Source organism: Tachypleus tridentatus, chromosome 1 (assembly GCF_004210375.1).
Source record: "Tachypleus tridentatus isolate NWPU-2018 chromosome 1, ASM421037v1, whole genome shotgun sequence".
Lineage (NCBI taxonomy): Eukaryota > Metazoa > Arthropoda > Merostomata > Xiphosura > Limulidae > Tachypleus > Tachypleus tridentatus.
This window is the reverse complement of record NC_134825.1, coordinates 162,282,976-162,303,022: the sequence shown is the minus strand read 5'-3', so window position 1 is coordinate 162,303,022 and position 20,047 is coordinate 162,282,976. Positions and strand designations below refer to the sequence as shown.

Here is a 20,047-nt window from a genome sequence, read left to right as displayed (position 1 = left end):
TTGAAAAAAAGAAATGTTTCATGGAAAATGCTTTGGTACATTCAGGTATTTTAATCATAAAAAGTTGTTTTGGAATGAGTTATAACTGTTTCTTTCAGAACTTTAAACTTATCATAATGTCAGCTTTAATGAAGATTCCAATATTTTTTAGAACTTTACTGTGAAAACATATTACATCTTATTATTCATTTCAACAAATTAAAATGTGATAGACTAGTACATCACTTTCAGATGTAATTGAAAAATAAATCATTTAATAATTCTCTGCTGATATTGTAACATATGAAAGTAAAAATTAAGAAATTTGTGTATATTACAGTAATTTAAAACTTTCATTAAAATATTAAAATAAAGTAGAGAACAACATTTCAACCTTCTTAGGTCATCTTCAGGTTAACGGAATCTTCATTAAAGATGGTATAATGATAAGTTTTAAATCTTTAAAAATAAAAAACTTTGCTAAATTTTATCACTGGTCAAACAAAATTTCTTGTAACTTTCATTTCAACTATTAATAAGAAGTAAAGTTGAAAAAGACAGAATCTAAGATGACCTAACAAGGTTGAAAAGTTGTTCTCCATTTTAATAAAAGTTTTAATACCCATACTAGTCATTCTGAGATACATTTTTACTTGGCAGATTTGATTTTCAACAGATAATATTTTTGTTCATCAATTATAGTGTATTAGTATCAATCGAAAGTAGCTTCTTCTTGGTAATTTTCAATGCAAAGGTTAGAGTTGGCCCGCTTATTTTAATGAATTGCATATATTTGGAAAATAAATTACAGCATGATATGTTTTTAGGTGTATTGTTTGTATGATAGTAGATTCACAATCAAATGTTATTATTTTCAATTATTTGATGCTAGTTTGTATGTGTGTGTGTTGTTTTTTTTTCCTAATAATGTATTCTGTAATTCAATAAATGTATTTCTTATCACTCTTTGTCATGATACTAGCCTAACAAAACATGTAAATCTGTATGTTATATTAAGGTAAATAGTGTGAAAGTTGAAGAAAATTCCAGTTTAATATGTATGTAAAATATGTAATTCATATAAATTATAACCTTTGTGATGCACTTTACGTAGTCTTGTATTTAAATACTTTATTATGCTTTTGACTGTTTTGCATATTTGAAGTGTGTTTCATGTATAAGCTTATATGACAAGTTTTTTCTAAATATATTAAAGATACCAAGTCAACTTTCACTATGTGAAATTATATATATCATTTATGAGTTAAGGATGAACAAACTGTTAGTACAATCTGTTATTTTACCAATTGTTAGAACTGTGGTTCTTTTCTGTTATTTCAAACTCCTGAGTCATGGAAAGCTGTAGATGAAGAATTGTTACTAGAAGCAGTAGAACATTATGGCTTTGGAAACTGGTAAGTTTGTTAGTTAGATGCACGAAGTTTGCTTAAAGCTAGCAGTTACAAGCTGTCTATGGTTCTGTGGTTTGTTATTCTCCTTGGAAGATAAAATTTATTTTGGTAGTTGCCTATTAAAGACTGTATGTTTAATGGTTTTTGTTTTTTTCATTGATTATCAGTGTATAACTTGTACATAAGTATGTGCTAACATTTTAATTATTGAAATTGACGTCATATTATAATCATGAACCTTTCCAATAGGTCTTTATAAATAACAGGTTGGTAGCCAGAAGTTCAAATTTTAGTACACTTAATTACTATCTGTAAAATAGTTCATTTAAGCTTCACAGAAAAGAACATTTTTATGGGTTGATTATTGTTAACTCTTAGCTTTTATGTGAAGAAAAGGTATGATTCTGTGTTTTTATAACAAAATTTTATGGAGTTGAGTATAATAATGACAGTTTCATTAGGTGTTTTTTTTAAACTGAAAGTTAGTATTCAAGTGCAGATTTTGTGTGGATTCAACATACCTGAGAAGAGCTATAAATGATTTACAACCTGGAGAAGTTTTTGGTGTTGGCTTTAAGCAATAGATCTTTACATAGAAATATTTTGTACTAAAGATCAAACTATTAATATTCATAGTATGTGAAATATTCAATTTCTGCAATGAAATTATTTTCCATGTTATGAAAGTTATCAGGTTTGAAATTAAGGTGATTTTTTTGTTTAGTTTAGCCATACACTCAACAAATGCCTTCAAACTCTTATCTACCCGTTCACCTTAAAATAATTATTTATATTGTAGTAATACAATTATGTAGTTTTTTACTTGATTTCCAAATCTTAATCTATTTAGTATTGATATTAAAAATATAAAAAATATATCATTTCTCAATACCAAGAACAATATCAAACAATAACTAGCAATAATTTCAACTACATCTTGTGAACTAACTTGTTTTCTAGATCAAGAAAGGTGTTTTTGTTTAGCAGTTACATCTTGTGATTAACTATTACCATAAATTTACATAATCTTTTCTAACAATAGTATCTGTACATCACTGCTATGGAAAGCTTGTGTCAATTTCATAGTATATAAATACTCAAAAGTAACGTGCTCGAAATAGAAGGCGAGTAAACACTCTAACGTAACTAAAGATTATAGTTGAATTAAATGATAGAAAACATAACAAAATAAAAGCAGAATTCACTACCTTACAATACAGATATATTTAAAGTAGTTTAAAGTATTTTGCAACTTTTTTATGATATGTTCATCCTAGAACTGGCAGTGAAACTTTAGTATCTGCATTCTGTTATAGACAAAAACAGTGTAATAATATTTTTGCATTACTTCAAATATGTTTTTTACTGTATGTATGTGACTGAGAGCTTTTGTGTGTAGTTTTGGTTTCAGGTTTGCATTTTGAAATGTTCTTGTGTATTTGTAAATTTCCAAGAACCTGTATGCCATCATAGAAATGTACTTGGAGGGATTGTCATGCAGTAGAACAAACAATGTCAAATAAAAAGAAACTTGTACAATGTGCATGTTTATTGGTAAAATTCATTGTCATCAGATAACTTTTGTTGTCCATATCTATTCATGCCACTTTATTGATATATTTCTCTAAAATATCTGCCCAACAGACTCAAATGTAGAATAGTCTTTGAGGTAATTAGGGACAAAAGAAATAGATTTTGCTGTCAGGGGGCAGGGGTGGAGTATAAAACTTACAGAGCCAGTAATATAGTAAAGGAAGGGTGCTAGCAATGATGCAGTCTTTGTTAGGCTAGTGATGTAGGTCAGTGAAACAAGTACAGGGAGTTCATGAAAGCACGTAAGAAAAAAAAAATTTAATTGTATCAGGGAAACTGCCAAGATTTAATCATTATTAGTAGGTCATAATGACTGAATGTTAGGCTTAATATAATATGTAAGGACAAACATTGGACTTTGGGAATCAGCTAAATGGTAAAAGGGAACTTTCTGGAATGGGTGGTTTATATTTAAATAGTTTAGGCTGGTTTTTTTAGGGCTATTAACTCAATTATAAAGTCAGCATTAAACTAAGAGTAGAATGGTGAGGCCCAGAATAAACTAAATGCAGAAAGAAAAATGTGGTTTAAGAACAAAGTATAGAAGTAGTTATTAAGGGTAGGCTTAATTATTATTGTGTTAATACTAAAAGTATAAAAAATAATGACTACACCCTTGTGCAAATTAATTAAAACAAGATGGAAAGTTACGATTTTTTCAATTTTTTGCGTTTTATTTCTGAGAATCCAAAAATTACTCACAAATTAATACATGATATGACCGCCTTTATTTTTCAGAAGATCATTAATCCTTTTAGGCATTGAGTCCATGAGTTGACTGCAATCTTTACTAATTTTTGGATTGCAGTACCACACCTCAATTATGGCCTCAATTAACTTATCTTTCGTAGTACAGTCTTTTCCCCGAAGTCTTTTTTGACATATTATCCAAAGAATTTCAATAGGATTTAAGTCCGGAGAGTTTCCAGGCCAGTCCAGCGCCATTATTCATGTTATAGTCATAAAATTCTTCACAAGTTTCAATGTGTGGCACGGAGCCAGATCTTGCTGAAAAATGCCAGATCCATCTGGAAGTCTCTTTTTCAATTCTGGAACGACTCTTTTCTGCAAAACTTTGATGTACTGTGGTCCTCACATCATACCTTCTATGATATGTAAGCCTCCGATGCCATAGTAGCTGAAAAAGCCCCAAAATATCTTCTTCAAGGGATGTTTTACGAACTGATTGACGTGAGATTCTCGAAGTTTCTCACCTGGAGATCTGTGAACATGCAGACATCTTTGACCCTGTATGAAGAAATGAGTCACGCTGCTGAATAACACCTTCCTCCATTGTTATTGCATCCAGTTCTTGTATTTCAGACCTGATTGATACCATTTTTTCTTCATTGAGTTGGTAAGAAGTTTTTTGACTGGCTTCTTGCCCTTCGACCAACATAAAGAAGCCTACGATGAACCATTGAAGAGCTGACTTTTATTCCTTTGACCTCCAAATCTCTTTTTATGGCATCACTTATCTTCTGTGGATCTTTTACACTCTCTCTGACCGTGTACGCATCGTCTCTTGGCGTTGTTTTCCTTTTTCTTTCTTTATATTTCGGACTGATAGATCCGGTACTCACCTTGGCCTTGATCACATGGCTGATGGTCGATAGGCTAACACCCACTACTTCCGCGATTTCCCTGTAAGTCATGCTGGTGTACTCATGCAGTGTCACATTCTTTGTGCTCTTTCTAGGAGTCACGTCCATTGTGTATGATGGCTGAAAGATGACTGATTAGCAGTAAAACAAATAGCCTCATTTTTGAGAAATGTCTAATGCAATTTCGAATGATGTAATATTCCTCAAAATTTCGTCATATATCCCAAAAATAGATCGACCATACTGCAAAACACAGCTAATGATGCTGTCTGTGTGAAAAAAATGGCTATTAAAGGAAATCAGCGGGCCCAGCAAGCCTACACTGGCCGCCATGCTTAAAATATTGTAAAATGACCATTTGTTTCAGTTAATTTGCACAAGGGTGTAAAGCAGTAGTTGCAATGGATAATTTTGGTATATGGGAGAAATTAAAATTAGATTAAATGTAGACAGAAATGTATTTAAAATACAAAGTTATATGTTATTTAATAGGAATAGTGTAGTAAAACAAAGAGTGGCCTCACATGTAAACATGAGTTGCATCTTTCTGAAGTTGAAAATATTCCAGGTAATACCAAGGAGGCTAAAACTATTAGGATTTCTGTTAGCAGAGGTAGAGGGAGAAAGCTTTTATTTTGTGAGAAATTCAAGACAAGTTCTTTTCCAGTTGGTCAGAGAAGCTAGTACGAACATTGTTATTTTAGGTTTATTGATAATTTCTAACACAGAAATGGTTGAGGGGGAAAGAGATTGTGGATCATCTGAGTGAAAATGATTATCGATAAATTAGGTTTGGTGTTTTACTTCTTGTGGAGATCAGGAATAATGACACTTTGTTTAGAAATTTTGATAAAGAAAGTTTAGAGGAAGTGCAACAAGAACTATATGTTGTAATTTGAGCAACTAAATTAATTGTAGATGCTGTTAAATTGTGGAGATGTTTTAAGAATAAATTTTTAAATATTTAAAATAAACATATTTCTTATAGTTTAAAATAAAAAGGTGTCTACAAGTAAAACAAAAGATTGACTTACAAAGGGTAAAAGGGATAAAATTAAAGAAAAGCATAAAAATTTAAGAAGCTTAAATTGGTTTTGACAGGAGGATTAGTGGATTGAAATAAGATCATTAGCTTGAATTAATTATATGAAGTATCATTCTGTCTTTTGAGGATTCAAGCCATTTGCATTTCTTGTTATCTGGTTGGAAGATTAAAGTTGATCACAAAGGGAACTCTTTCAAAATCCAAATTTAAACACTAATCAAAAGAATTGGTCAAACAAGAAATTAGGAATTTAAAAGGGAACATAAAATAAAGGGTGAGTAAAATAATAGGATGTAATTATGACCTTTGAGGAATCGTAATAGAAGGCTCTTATCTAAAGATTATGAGATGACTGACTTATTAAATTATGTTTTTATGGTTGAATGTTTAAGCAATATTCCTCATTGGAACTGAGAAGCCATTTGTCTTGCATCTAGTCATAAATTCAAAAAATAAACTAAAGTTGGTACTGAGTGCTGCCAGCCAGTTGGCCTCCATGTAGTCAGCAGCTCAGAATTAATAACAGTGGAAGAAAGTCTTGAAAGCTTTTTTATAGCAAAGTAATAACTTGATTACTTGGATAATTAGAATAATAAAAAAAGTAGTAATAATTAGAAACTTTCATTGTTATTACTTGATTGTTTTCATGACAGTTGATTTAGATGTAATTTTGATTAATTGATTGTTGGAATAATTGAAAACAATAACTACTCGAAGAACTAATTTCATTTAATCAGCTTAATCATAATTTCAATTAATTGGTTGGTTTAGGTGAAACTAATCAATGCAATTACTACTAACAGGTAATCAATTAAATTGCACACTTCTCTTTGCTGTTCTTAACCGTTGTTAGATGGAAACAAGATCAAACAAGATTATCAAAGTAATTCTGAGCTTATTGAGAAGTTTTAATGAATGACAAGTTTCCTAGATCAAGTAATATTTTTTTCCCAGGATTTTGAAGGAAGTTAAAGATCAGATTTACTACTATTTATCATAAGCCATTGAAGAGATGGTAGATGCCAGAGGTTTGGAAGTTGGCTGTTGTCTATTTTCTTTTCAAGGGGGTGATAACAGTTGTTCTAATGATTATGGGCCTAATTAATCTTACATCAGAAGTGGAAAAGTTTTTGAAACTCTGATAAAAGGTGTTTGCAAAGTTATTTAACAAACTTTCAAGTGTTGTTAGATAGTCAGCATGGTTTCACTTGGGGAAAACATCATTTTACTAACTTTTAGACATTTAGTGAAGAAATTACTGCTTATGTGGATGAAGTAGGGATATGGTTTTAGTGTATCTAGATTTTCAGAAAACATTTGACAAGTGCCACATGAAAGTTCTGTTAAAAGTTGATTTCTGTCAGTATTTGAAATAAGTTATCTCATTGGATACAAAAGAGGCTGGATGAAAGAAGTTAGAGGATTGTTCAGGCTGGATTAATATTACTAACAGGGTATCTCAGGACTCATTGTTGGGATCTTTGATCTTTTTGATTTACATTAGTGACATAATTGAAGGAATGACCAGTAAAATATTTAAATTTGATGATGATATTAAGGGTTCGGGTGTTTTTTGGCTGTGTGGAGAAAGCTGCTGCTTTACAAATTTAATTTATTAATTGGATTATTTAATTCATTGATCAACTAAATGGCAAGTGTTTTTTAATTATAATAAATACAGGGTAATTCATATGGGTTATCATAATTTGAGTTGCAAGAATAATTTTGATGGGCATAGCCTGAACAGTTTTATTAAAGAAAAGGATCTTGGTCTTCTGGTTAATCAACATACTGTTGCTAGTTGTACAATAAACAGGATATTAAATTGTATTTAGTGTACAAGTATAAAGGGGTGATAATTTCATTGTATTGGTCATTGGTTAGACCACATGTGGAGTATCGTATTCAGTATTTGAAAGACTGAATTGTTGGAAAAGGTTTAACAGAGAGCTACTAGAATATCTGGAATGGATAAGTTGTCATATGAGGATAGGTTAAGATCTCTGAAATTTTTCTGTTTAAAAAAGAAGAATTAGAAGCAATCTGATGGAGGTGTGCAAGATTTCAAAGGGAATTGGTAGTGTTGATACATCATACTTAATGGTGAGAACTATAGAACTGAGAGGCACAAATATTGATTTAGCAGGGTGGGATTCATCTTCATCTAATACATTTTATTTTTTCTAATAGGGTAGCTAACTTTTGGAATGGGTTACCTTCAGACATTGTAGATACGCATAATCTAAGGGAGTTTATGGAAAGGCTTGATAAGTATTCAAACTAATAGGATTGGCTTTGAGTTGTTGTTGTTTGTTTAACTTAAGTTTCTACCTAGTGGATGGGATGACCTAGGTGAACCATCAGATCCATTGTTATCCTTACATTTTATGTTATGTTGTGTTAACTTTAGAAGTACTACAGTTTGGGGTATTCTTTCCAGGGAAGACATAACTCAACATTTTAAAGGAAGAAGTACAGAAGGTAAGGTGTAAAAATTTACCTATTAAAAACTGTATGTTTTTTTATGAATACAAATAAATAGATATTAGTGTTTAATAGGCTGAAAAATCCACAGGAAACTCCAATAATTTAGTTTGATGGGGAAACATATAGTTCACTTGATATACTTTATTTTGTTAATAAACGTGAATATAGGATCAGTCACTAGTTTTGTGTATGTGTGTGGTATCTAAGTTAATTGTTTCATACTAGTATGGCTTCATCAAATAAAGTCCTCACACTGATATTTTTACTATATCATAGGGAAATAAGTGATTAACATTACAGCCAGTTCATTTCATTAGGACTTAAGAAAGGAAAAAATAATGCAGTATTATTCAGATAGGCAACTTACTGGCTGTGGAGAGCTATTAGTAGTTTATTTTTGATACTTTTCTGTACTTTGATTTCTTTTGTTTATACAAATTTACAAAGATTAAAAAGAAAGGGAGAGAAAAACTAGACCTATTGATGTGTAAATATTAAAGAAATATTATTTTTAAATTTTAGATGTCAGAGACCACTACATGGATGTGTACGTTTGTGGAACTGTTGGTGAAGGTAAGATTCATAATCCAAAAAATATTTATTTATGCAGAAGGCCCAGCATGGCCAGGTGGGTTAAGGCATTTGACTATTATCTGAGGGTTGCAGGTTCAAATCCCTGTTGCACCAAACTGGCTCGCCCTTTCAGTTGTGGGGGTGTTATAATGTGATGGTCAATCCCACTATTCATAGGTAAAAGAGTAGCCTAAGAGTTGGTATTGGATGGTGATGACTAGCTGCTTTCTCTCTTGTATTACACTACTAAATTAGGGACGACTAGTTCAGATAGCCCTCATGTAACTTTGTGCAAAATTCAAAAAACAAACATTTGTTCAGAATTTTTTTTTTTAAGTGAGGTAATAGATACAGAGGTTTGAATAAATTATGTTAAGACAATTTTGGGACCTCATCACATTTTTACAGTCTATGTTACTACTTCCAATCATGCTTAGTTTGGTAAATGTGCATCTTGATAATGTAGCTGCCATTGCAAAAGGCTTAATCTTAAGGCTGTCATATGCAAAAACACACCACTCTTCCATACTTGCTTTTCATAAGCCATCTAATGTGCAAGGTGAAGATTCTTAGCTTCCATTTTAATGATTCAGTCACACAGAAATTCATAGGCACTGTATTCAGCAACTTGACTGGTATGGCTTCTTGTGAAAGTGCATGAATACCCTGTTTCGTTCTCCAGCTGCTTGAATTGCTATTACTTAATGGAGCATATGAATGGGAGCCTTATTTGGTGAATCTATATTATATTACCCATATTTTCAGATGGAAATCCTTCTTTATTATTTTGTGTGTTGTTACCAAGGCTTGTCGATGGCTTTTTCAATTGACCTTTGTTTTTGTGAATTCTTATGTTACAAGACACTGCATTTTGCTTATAATGGCTGGAGTACAAATTATTGCAAATCTCTTTCTGTATGCTGCTGACACCCCAAGTTGATCCATATTCCCTTATGTTTCAATGCCTTTATGTCTCAAAAATTCTAAATGCACAACTTGGACAAATCTTCGTGTTCTGAGTATATGAATATTTTGCATTAGAAAGGCTTTTTAGAAACCCTTCCATAAAGCAATCAGTTGTCACTGGTATAACTGTCTACATATTGTCAAACAATGTGAAAATGTATTTCTGATGTACATTCTGTTCACTGCTACTCTACATTAGTGGTGTCTGTCATGTGACTTGCTGATTAGCATATTAAAAATAGTTTTAAGATATTGTACATAACCCGACACAAGTTGAAGTTATGATTGAGTAACTGAAAAGTGTTCTTTTCATTCTCAAAAAGTATGAATAAAGAATAACAACTAATAGTAGTAGATTTTAGAATTCTACATTCTTTTCTATTAACGAACTCAAATTATTTTATTATTACATTGATTATTGTTTAATAAAATTAATAAATAACTAGTTATGAAAGATGTAGTTGAGAATGAAGTTTAAAATATTACTATATAAAAAAATATGATTTCTCTTTGCTTTTTAATAGTTCCATATCTTGAAATAAGCTGTCATATAAACCATGTTTTTTTTAAAGCATTTGTTTCTATATCTCTCTTACTTGTAGCATCATGGCCACTTCAGACTTTTCGTACTGTTAAAGACCATACATTTTCTACCAGTGGTAAGGATGCAAATAATCAGTGCTCTATTTCTTCAGCCTACTTTGTTTTGTCTTCATATGATTGTTGAGAAAAAATTCTCCAAACTGTTTAGTTATCACTGAAGAACATGTTTTAAACATTCCTCAATGGACAGGGACTTTACTAAAAAGCTAGAAACTCATCCAGGTGCCATTTTGAAAGAACTGTTAAGAGTATATCGACAGATCATTTTTCAAAAGTAGGCAGGATCATAACTGGTAAACATTATTCATTGTAACTTTCTTCTGCCTAATTTTTTTTTCTTTTTATAGTTTACCTTTAGTGTTCTAGTCTTATCTTGATCTTCAGGTCACAGTGGAAGAGGTGGTTGGAAAACCGTTGTTTCATATTTAGTATTGTTGTCTTAGTGTTTGTTATTACAATGACTACTGATTGGTTGAAGTCAGTCCTGGTGATATATTTTTATTTGTTTTTGTTGTTGAATAGATTTCTAAATGTTAGTGTAACTTTTGAGCCATAATTAGGGTGTATACATTGTTATGGTGAGTGTTAATAGTGTATATTGTCCAGTACAAAATTTTAGCTCTTGTACATTTGAAAGTTCAGAAAAATCAAAAAAGCTCTCAGCATAAGAATATTTAAGCCAGTTATAAACTATAATTGAAATTAATCAAGAAAATAGAAGTAAAATTTGTAATTCTGGAATAAAAATCAGCACTTGACACAACAGTGCTATTTTCCTCTCAAGTGACCTGCGAGACTTGCTTGCTACTGGCCTTGAGCTAATTCTCAGCCAAATTACAGTGTGAAATGCACAGAATGACATCATTACTTTAAACAGACATTCAGATTCCTCGTCCAAGTTCAAATGGATGAAGTTTGCATTCATTCATCAAACTTTGGTTTTTGTTTCAGAAGTGTTGGTTTTTATCTTGTATTCTCAAATGACAGTAACTTCTACCTATCTCTGTGTGAGTGACTGTATTAAACACACATGCCCTATTTACTGTGGACTACAAATTTAACCTTGCCATTTAAAGTTTGACCTTAAGCTTCAAGTTTCAATTTTGGATATTGTTTTCAGATGTTTTTCTCCTTATCTTTTGCCTGTGTTCTTTAATATTGTCCATTCTGCACTCTGTGAACTTGTCTATGTTCTTTAATATTGTCCATTCTGCACTCTGTGAACTTGTCTATGTTCTTTAATATTGTCCATTCTGCACTCTGTGAACTTGTCTATGTTCTTTAATATTGTCCATTCTGCACTCTGTGAACTTGTCTATGTTCTTTAATATTGTCCATTCTGCACTCTGTGAACTTGTCTGTGTTCTTTAATATTATCCATTCTGCACTCTGTGAACTTGTCTATGTTCTTTAATATTGTCCATTCTGCACTCTGTGAACTTGTCTATGTTCTTTAATATTGTCCATTCTGCACTCTGTGAACTTGTCTATGTTCTTTAATATTGTCCATTCTGCACTCTGTGAACTTGTCTATGTTCTTTAATATTGTCCATTCTGCACTCTGTGAACTTGTCTATGTTCTTTAATATTGTCCATTCTGCACTCCATGGACTCAATTTTTGTAGTTACTTTATCTTTCATCCTTTACTTATTATTTTAATTTATGCTTCTTTTAGCTCCTCATTCACACTTGCATGCTCCATAGTTTGTTCCCTTCTCTTTGGCAGCTTAGCCTGTTCCACTACTACTTTGTTTTTTCTTATCTACTTCTCATTAGCTTAAGTTGCATTTCTCTTTACTGCCTATCTTTCTTCTTTTGGTTTTTCTTCATCAGACTTCTTTTATTCACCCAGAAGTCTTCAGTGGTGATAATTTTTCACTGGAGACATGGAACAAACTTACACAAATTTGGTTCTTTTTATTTTCCTAGGTCTTTCTTCTTTCTTGATCTTGCCCTTTGTTTCCTGTTTCTCATCTTGATCAGTCTACTCATATCCTTTCCATTTCAGGTTCAAGATCTTTTTCTTCTTCTTCTTCTATTTTTTTTTTGTCCTTCCACTGCCAAACAACTCGTTTATCTCTCATTGTGTCTCTTTTTTTATTTTCCAGCCATAATCAATGTTTCAGATACCTTTCTATACTTTTGTATTACCCTATCCCTCAGATGTTTTCCATGTTTCTATGAGATTTGCATCTTCTAGTTTCTTATTCTTCCTATTGGTATAACACTGGCCTCTTTGCATTCATTTGCATCATGAAGGCCTTTGCTCTTCCTTTTCATAGCCTAGGACTGCCATTCTATTTCTTGGATGATTGGCTTCTTTTGGGAGGTGTTTTCTTTTCACACCCTTTTTTATTTGAAAGAGGCTGCTTGATTAAGATGACCTGTTAAGATATTCAAATACTTTCTCTCACCCACTCAATATTTGTTACAAATAAGCGTTTTTTCCTCTCTTGTCTCAGTCAAGCTCAACTTCTTTTTTCCTGCAAGCTATGGAGTATCTGGTCAATTTACAATAGGGATCCATTTTCTTTGCACAGCATTGGCTTCCATGGAACCAGTCCTTTCTCTTGGTCTCTTTGATATGAGTCTCCTCACCTTCTTCAAATAGTGTATGGGAAACCTATGCTGCATATTACATCCTAGCCACTGAGCAACTAGACCATGGAAAACTCTCGCTTTTTTGGCCTGACACAATACAGCGAGAAGAATGGCAGTAGTAATTTTGTTAGTGCAGTACAGGTCACACAGCTGATGTGCTGTCTTTCTGCAACCAGTATGGTCAAGATGAGCATACCATATGGTCTGATCATGCCTAACAACATTACAGATATTGGCTTATTGAATTGAGGCATTTGTTTGTTTTTCCCTTCCTTTTATCTTGAGTAAAGAGTATACTCTAGTTGAGATGAGATAGTCTTCCACAGATATGCCAATATGAGGCCATTGGGTGTCGCACTTCGTGAGCTTTCTCTTTGGATGTTTTATGAAGAAAGTTAATGTAGATTCTACACGAGCCCCTCCACCACTTTACTGTGTGATTCTAGCATTTCTGTGTCAGGAGTTGAGTTATTGTCTCAGAAATTAATATTTTTCTAATCTGGTAATATGTCTTTGATAAATACTCACCTCTTCAGACATTCTTACCTTATTTCTGGTGAGCTTCCTTTTTTCTTGCCTTGTCTAAGAATGAAATTATCATGAGTGCAATGTGTATGGGGGTGGGGGTGGGGTTTACTGGATATGGAGGTTGTGTTCCCCACCATCTAGATTGAAGTTGTTTTTTGTATGATGATGTTAACATGAACCAGAGTAGTTCATATTATAGATGTGAATTTAGGTGACAGTTAGCTCAAAGTTAGTGACATGCAAGTCTCATAGGTAGACATGAGAGGGAAATAGCATTTCTGATTTTGAGAGGTGAGAATCTGTCAAAAATACATTTTCAGATTATGAAATTTTTAACATTTTTGAGCAAACAAAAAATTATCAGAAAAAGATTAATAATAAATAACATGCGTTCATTCTAATAAAAGAGCTCTATGCTACAGGTGCACTAAGCCTACATTTTGTTCTAAATATTTCATTTACTTTATTAGAAAAATAATGATCCTCCTTCTTTAAAAATAGAATAAAATGTTGATACAAAACACTTTTATTCAAGTGTTAATGACTAATTGCCTTTGATATATTGATGGTTTAGGGGCGTTTTTAAATTTATTGACACTCCAGGAACAAAAATCAAAAGCATAAGCTAACAAAATACTAACTTTGGTTGGAAGATTCTTTTTATTTCAAATCTTAAAATGTATAATGAGTCAAATGTGCAAAATACCATTTGACTCTTAATTTCTGTAAGTAGCACTCTTATAATTATCTTTTGAAGGGATTTTGTTACTGAGTTGCTGTGTAATAAGCTATATTTTAGGCAGTATTTTGTTGTCTGTTTTTATCAATACTGTTAATCCAAATTAATGTATTTTATTGATCAGATGAGATTTTGTTACCTCCAGAGGAACTTTCATTACAAGAGCAGAAAGAATTAGGTTACTTACCAAAGAGAGATGATTTTGAAGTGGTAAGATTTTAATCAGTTTCACAATATAAATAGGTGACTTTTATAAGTATTTAAACAGTTCACAATACAATAACATTGTGTGAAACAATGTAGGATAACAACTAATGTTGAATGACTATGCTACAATGTTTATTCTACTTAGATAACACTACAAGACATTTATATTTTATTTTCAAGTGAACGTACTTGAAATTATTTCATAGAATGTTTTGAATAAAACATAAATGTAATTCCATGTTTTTGTGTGAAATGCTTTAAGATTTTTTAAAATGTTTTTAGCATTAGTTATGGTATTGATTGATGATGTTTTTGTCAAGGATGTTATCAGTTATGGTGGTGTTCTTATATGTCACATATATGTCTTGTACTATTAATTATCAAGCTGCCTTATTTTCATTGTAGCTATTGAGTTTACCATTTGTACAGTTTAGTCTAAAGAGGGAAATAAAACCACGTGAAATATACTTCTATTTAGTTGAATTATGACAATGATCTGAGATGAATACAGATATCTTTATATTTATTATATAGTATCTTCTCAGTTTGCAGAACTTTTCATGAGTTGGGCTACGTTTCTCTTACATGTTTACTTGCTAAATTCAGTAAATCATCAACACTATTTCAGTTTTGTTTTTGTTTTTTATATCCCCTTGTTGTTCTTGAAATTTATAAACTAATGAAAAACACTATTCATTTTGTAACAGGTGAATTTAGTTTAACACTACAAGGTAAATGTGTGATACTGCATTACCACAAACTCAGTGAATACAATATCTGTTGAACCATTTTACCTTCCTTATACTTCAGTAGTTGGGGTATTTTCTGATGATAATAACAGTATAGTCATTTAATTTACAATCAAAATAACAATAAACTGTCAACTTCTACATTATGAAATTTGTTGTAATTTCATGCCAATTTTATAAGAGATTTTTTTTCTATAAGTAAATTACTTTGGGGCCTGAATCTAGATTTGTACACATTTAAGTATGGTTAGAAAGTCTTTAATATTTTATCTATTGATATTGCATAGAACAAGAGTTTAAAGAAAGTAATTTTTTGTTTACTAACTATTAGGTTGTTTGTAAAATAATGGGAGATTTTAAATTTTTACTTTAATAAGAAATAAAAAAATTAAAAAGCAACTTTATTAATTAAAATACAAACCTAATGAATCTACACACTTTCACCAACAAGATTATGCCATGATGATAAAACTTCTTTAAAGCCATTCTCTGCTACTGTTCTATTGTTGAATCTTTTGTCCTATACAAAAGTTGTCTAAGTGCTTGAAAAAGTGGTGGTTGGTGGGCCACAGTTCTGGGGATTAATGCGAGTGAGGCAATGTTTCATAACCAAATTTGCTGAGCTTCTAGAGTATCATTTTAACAATATGTGTTCAAACATTATCATGAAGCAAGATTGGCTCTCTTAAATTCACCAGTGTTGGCATTTTTTTAATGCAACTTTCTATGCATTACTTCCAATTCTTGCCAGTAAACAGTGATGTTTTGGTCCTGGTTGAGCAAGCTCTAATGAATGATGCTTGCTGTAGACCTCCATACAGGGACCACAATCTTCTGTTGGTGAAACATTTGCTTTGAGAAGTGTTTTGGAGCCTTGTCATGGTTGAGTCATTGCACAGATCACTTTCTGTTGTCATAAAGGATCCACTTTTCATCACAGGTAACAATTTGATTAAGAAATGGGTCATTTCTATTGAGCAAAATCAACATAGAGCACAATTCAAAACAGCAATTTTTCTGATTGTCTGAGTTAATGTGTCACCCACTTCTAGAACTTTCTCACTTTTTTAATTTGCTCGAGATGATTTGAGATTGTGAAAATGCCAACACCCAATTCTTATGCTATTTCTCGAACATTTTGGTACAGGTTTCTTTCCACTAATGTCATTAATTGGTCGTTTTCAACAGCAAAAGGATGTCCTCTGCCCATCTTATCTTCAAGACTTACACCTCCATTATGAAACTTTTGGAACCAACACTTTACTGTATTTTTGGAGGTGGTTTCTTTACCCCATTCGTGGTTGATATTTGGAACTATTTGTGATGCATCATGACCAAGTTTGAATTTATGCAAAAACAAGTGATGCACAACTTTGTTTTCCATCATTAATTCTAAGGGTCTGACATATTGGAAGTAAAGTTTTAGAAAAGAATAAAAGCATTAATGAACAGAAGAAAGCTTTAGTTTTTCAGTGGTATATATGAAGTCATAAAAAAGACAGGTTTCTTATCCCCTATACATAACTAAAATTTTAGTATAAAAGACTCTGCCATTATTTTTCAAATAACCTAATATTTTTGTGCAGTTTCTTCATTACTGCACCTGTTGATCATTGCCAACATAAATCCTCATAAATAAAAATGCCATCATTTGGTGAAACCAGTAAAAAAATGACCATTTCATTTACACTAGGAACCTTTTCTCTATCTGAGTTGTATGAAGAGTTTTCATTACTAGTGTAATTCTTCATCCTTATGCATTCACTGTTAATAATCTACCTACTTCTTTAATTTTAATGCATAATTTACTTTGAATTTATTAATACTTGAAATTTTTTTCACTTTTATGCATTTTAAAAGTAGACTTTATCATTGTATTTTAAAGTATTCTTTCTTTATTTTTCTACCACAGTGTTTCAAGCTGTGACAGCAGGCCATATCATGTTTTACATTAAGTGCATGTACACATTATTGTTATTGTTTAAGTATCATTTTATTATACTTTTGTTAGTGTTAACATCATCAAAGTAAAGGTTTAGACTAGAAATGTTTTGAATAACTTATAAAGTCACCTTCTGGATGAACATCTTTCACATGTTACCATTTCTTCAAACAAATAAGTAAGAGGTAATTTTACAGAAGATTTATGTCTACTTATATCATAGATTCTGTTCCTAGATACACTTTAAGGCTAAGAAGTGTCTTAATATAATTTTAGAAGTTTTTTTCAATGTAAAAATTTTCCATTGTCACAGGAGTGTTAAAACTGATACATTATTGATTAGATGAAGTTCATTACATTATTCTAACTTTTGTTTTGTTTCTAGGTGTATGATAATAATGCAGAATCATTAGTTTGTAATTTATGTGTTCATAACGATGAAGAAGAGATTTATGTAGGTAAGTCAGCAAGTGATTACTCAGCTTTCTCTCTAGTTTTCTTTGAATAAATGGAGCATTACTGAATTAAACTACAATAAGAATAATTATTACACTATAAAGCAGATCAAGATTTTATAAGAACAAAACAGTAGTGGTAATTCTGAAGAACAAATTTACAAGGAAGTATTGATATTAAATACTAAGTAGTTATATTGTTATAAAAGAACTCTACACTACAGCTGCACAAGGCTTAAATATTCCACCTACTAACCAGAAAAGGTACCACTCCCACTTCCAAACAATTAATGTACTTTATGTGAGGCTATTTATGTGATCAAGTTTACAAAAGCATACAAATACAACTTAATTATGAAAAAGGTTTGTTGTGTCACTTCTAGTCAGAGCTGGTTGAATTAATCAGTTAATCATGGATATTAGTGATTATCCCTGAGCAGTAATTATATTGATGAGTGACATTAGTGTAATCAAAATTACAATTAAATGAATTGATCAGATAATTGTTTCTGATTATTACTGTTTTAAGTTATTCTAACATCGATTTTAGGTATGAGTAAATCAATTGTTAAGAAGATAATAAACTAATCCAAATTAGCGTTTTTCAATGTTATCAATTGAGATGCAAATAATAGATATTTCTATATCATTATTCTATATTTGATGTGCACACAAATTGAGAGTCTGTGTAATAAAAGCTAGAGATAAGAAGAAAAGGTTAAAAGTTCTGTAAGGGGAAGAAAAATACTGTTTGCAGTGTGTGTTTTTGCCAACCAGCTATGATTGACATGGTATACATGTTTGTGATTCTTTTGCTGATATTTGAATATGATATAATGAGAATTTCCAAACTTTCTTGTGTCAAGGTCCCTGTAGCATTGGGCATATTGATTGAGGGACTCTCATTCAGTGATATTTTGCAATGTAATAACTTCCTTTTATTTAGCTTACTATAGCTTATTCTGATTGACTTAAGCTTATATCTTTTGGTGTGATAATTACTGTTAGCCATGAACACTTTTCATATGTCAGAATCATTTAGGAGGGAATAAATTTGTATGTGCTGCAGCCTGTGTGATACTATAACCCCCCCCTTGAGGTTCCTGGACCCCTATTGAGAACCCTTGTTCTACAAGATACTTACATCCTGACTTAAAAATCAGCATTGTAGGGTTTACTCTAATTGCAATTGTCAAAATGATTAATCATCAAATTGCCTTATTTGTATTAAAGCTATAGAGTTTATCATTTGTACAAGTTAGTCCAAAGAGGGAAATAAAACTATATGAAATATATTTTTATATAATCAAATTATGGCAATGATCCTAGAAGACTACATATATTTTTGCAGTTATGATGTAGAATTCTTTCAATTTGCAGGAATTTTTGCAGGTTGGCCTATGTTTTGGTACCTACATGTCATATTAGATAAAAGGCATTTCTTTAGTTGGAAGTGCTAGCAGTACAGGTACAATTATGCATGTGTCTCTGGACATTTAAATTGGTGATATATATGAAAGTAAAGATTTTTTGGGTGTTAAGCAGTTTATTTGCCTTTGTAGCAAATTTTAAAAAACTGTATGACATTGTAAATTTTGTGCTTCATATATTGCAAGTTCCCTGCATTTACTTTGTTTCTCTGTTGTAACTAAGTTGTGACTATCCGTTTTGTGTGTGTGTGTTCAAAGCAATCTGCAAAAGGGATTCAAATTTCATTTATTTCCTTGCAGGACTTGTTTCATAAAATAAATTCAGTGTATCTAAAATGGAAGGTTGGTTTAGGTAGACTCAATGTATAGTTTTTTTTTTTGCTTTGTTTTTCACATTATGTAGAAAACATTCCTATGTTTTATTAAGTCTTTATTTTGTATCAGCTTTAAGTTTAGCAAAACTGGATCTGTACAACCATAGACTGAGAGAGAGAGATCGTAGACAAAGAACAGCTAGAGAACATGGACTATTTCGGGAGTTTTTCAGCAAATCAAAACCCAGTATTCCCAAGAAAAGATCATCTGATAAAAATGAGTAAGGACTGACTTATATATTATGAATCTCTGTTACTAAAGTAAGTAAAAAGTCTTCATCTTAGAGACTTGTAATTAAAAGATTATTTAGTGAAGAGATCAAGGTATAGTTTAATGATTAGCAGGTTGGGCAGCAGATCAAAATGATCAAGGTTTGAGTTCATATTTCTAATTGTGAGGATGCTGTGTTTTTGAAAGTTTTGTACACTGTTAATTTAATAAGAGTAGCCATGTACAAGTGGGTGGGTGCTACAGACTGATTGCCATTTTTTTGGTCGTAGTTTTAGATATGGCTGTGGTTAAACTTTAAGAATTTTTGATCTGACCATTCAGGCCATGAGTAACACCAGCATTAAGTCTAATGAAGAAAAAAAGTTTTACTGTATTATTTGTTTTTTAATTCTGTGCATAGCTACACGAGGACTGTCTGTGCTAGCTGTCCCTAATTTAGCAGTGTAAGACTAGAGGGAAAGCAGCTAGTCATCACCACCCATTGCCAAATCTTGGGCTACTCTTTTACTAATGAATAGCAGGATTGA

General features: G+C 31.6%; 1 protein-coding gene across 5 annotated transcripts in view; it reads left to right on the top strand.

Annotated features, from left to right (window-relative positions):
- Nucleotides 1-20,047, top strand: part of LOC143229357 (transcriptional adapter 2b-like) — a 33,649-nt gene that overhangs the window by 1,605 nt on the left and 11,997 nt on the right. For 3 of the 5 annotated variants that reach the window (XR_013015839.1, XM_076461591.1, XM_076461582.1), the window contains exons 4-10: nucleotides 1,294-1,394; nucleotides 8,074-8,114; nucleotides 8,643-8,693; nucleotides 10,262-10,318; nucleotides 14,256-14,341; nucleotides 17,415-17,487; nucleotides 19,359-19,509. Coding sequence is in view for 4 of the 5 variants with exons in the window: in XM_076461591.1 (XP_076317706.1) it covers nucleotides 1,294-1,394; nucleotides 8,074-8,114; nucleotides 8,643-8,693; nucleotides 10,262-10,318; nucleotides 14,256-14,341; nucleotides 17,415-17,487; nucleotides 19,359-19,509 (560 nt within the window). In the remaining variant the exon portion in view is untranslated. The remainder of the gene's footprint in view (nucleotides 1-1,293; nucleotides 1,395-8,073; nucleotides 8,115-8,642; nucleotides 8,694-10,261; nucleotides 10,319-14,255; nucleotides 14,342-17,414; nucleotides 17,488-19,358; nucleotides 19,510-20,047) is intronic. The other 2 variants (XM_076461600.1, XM_076461609.1) reach the window with 2 other exon arrangements.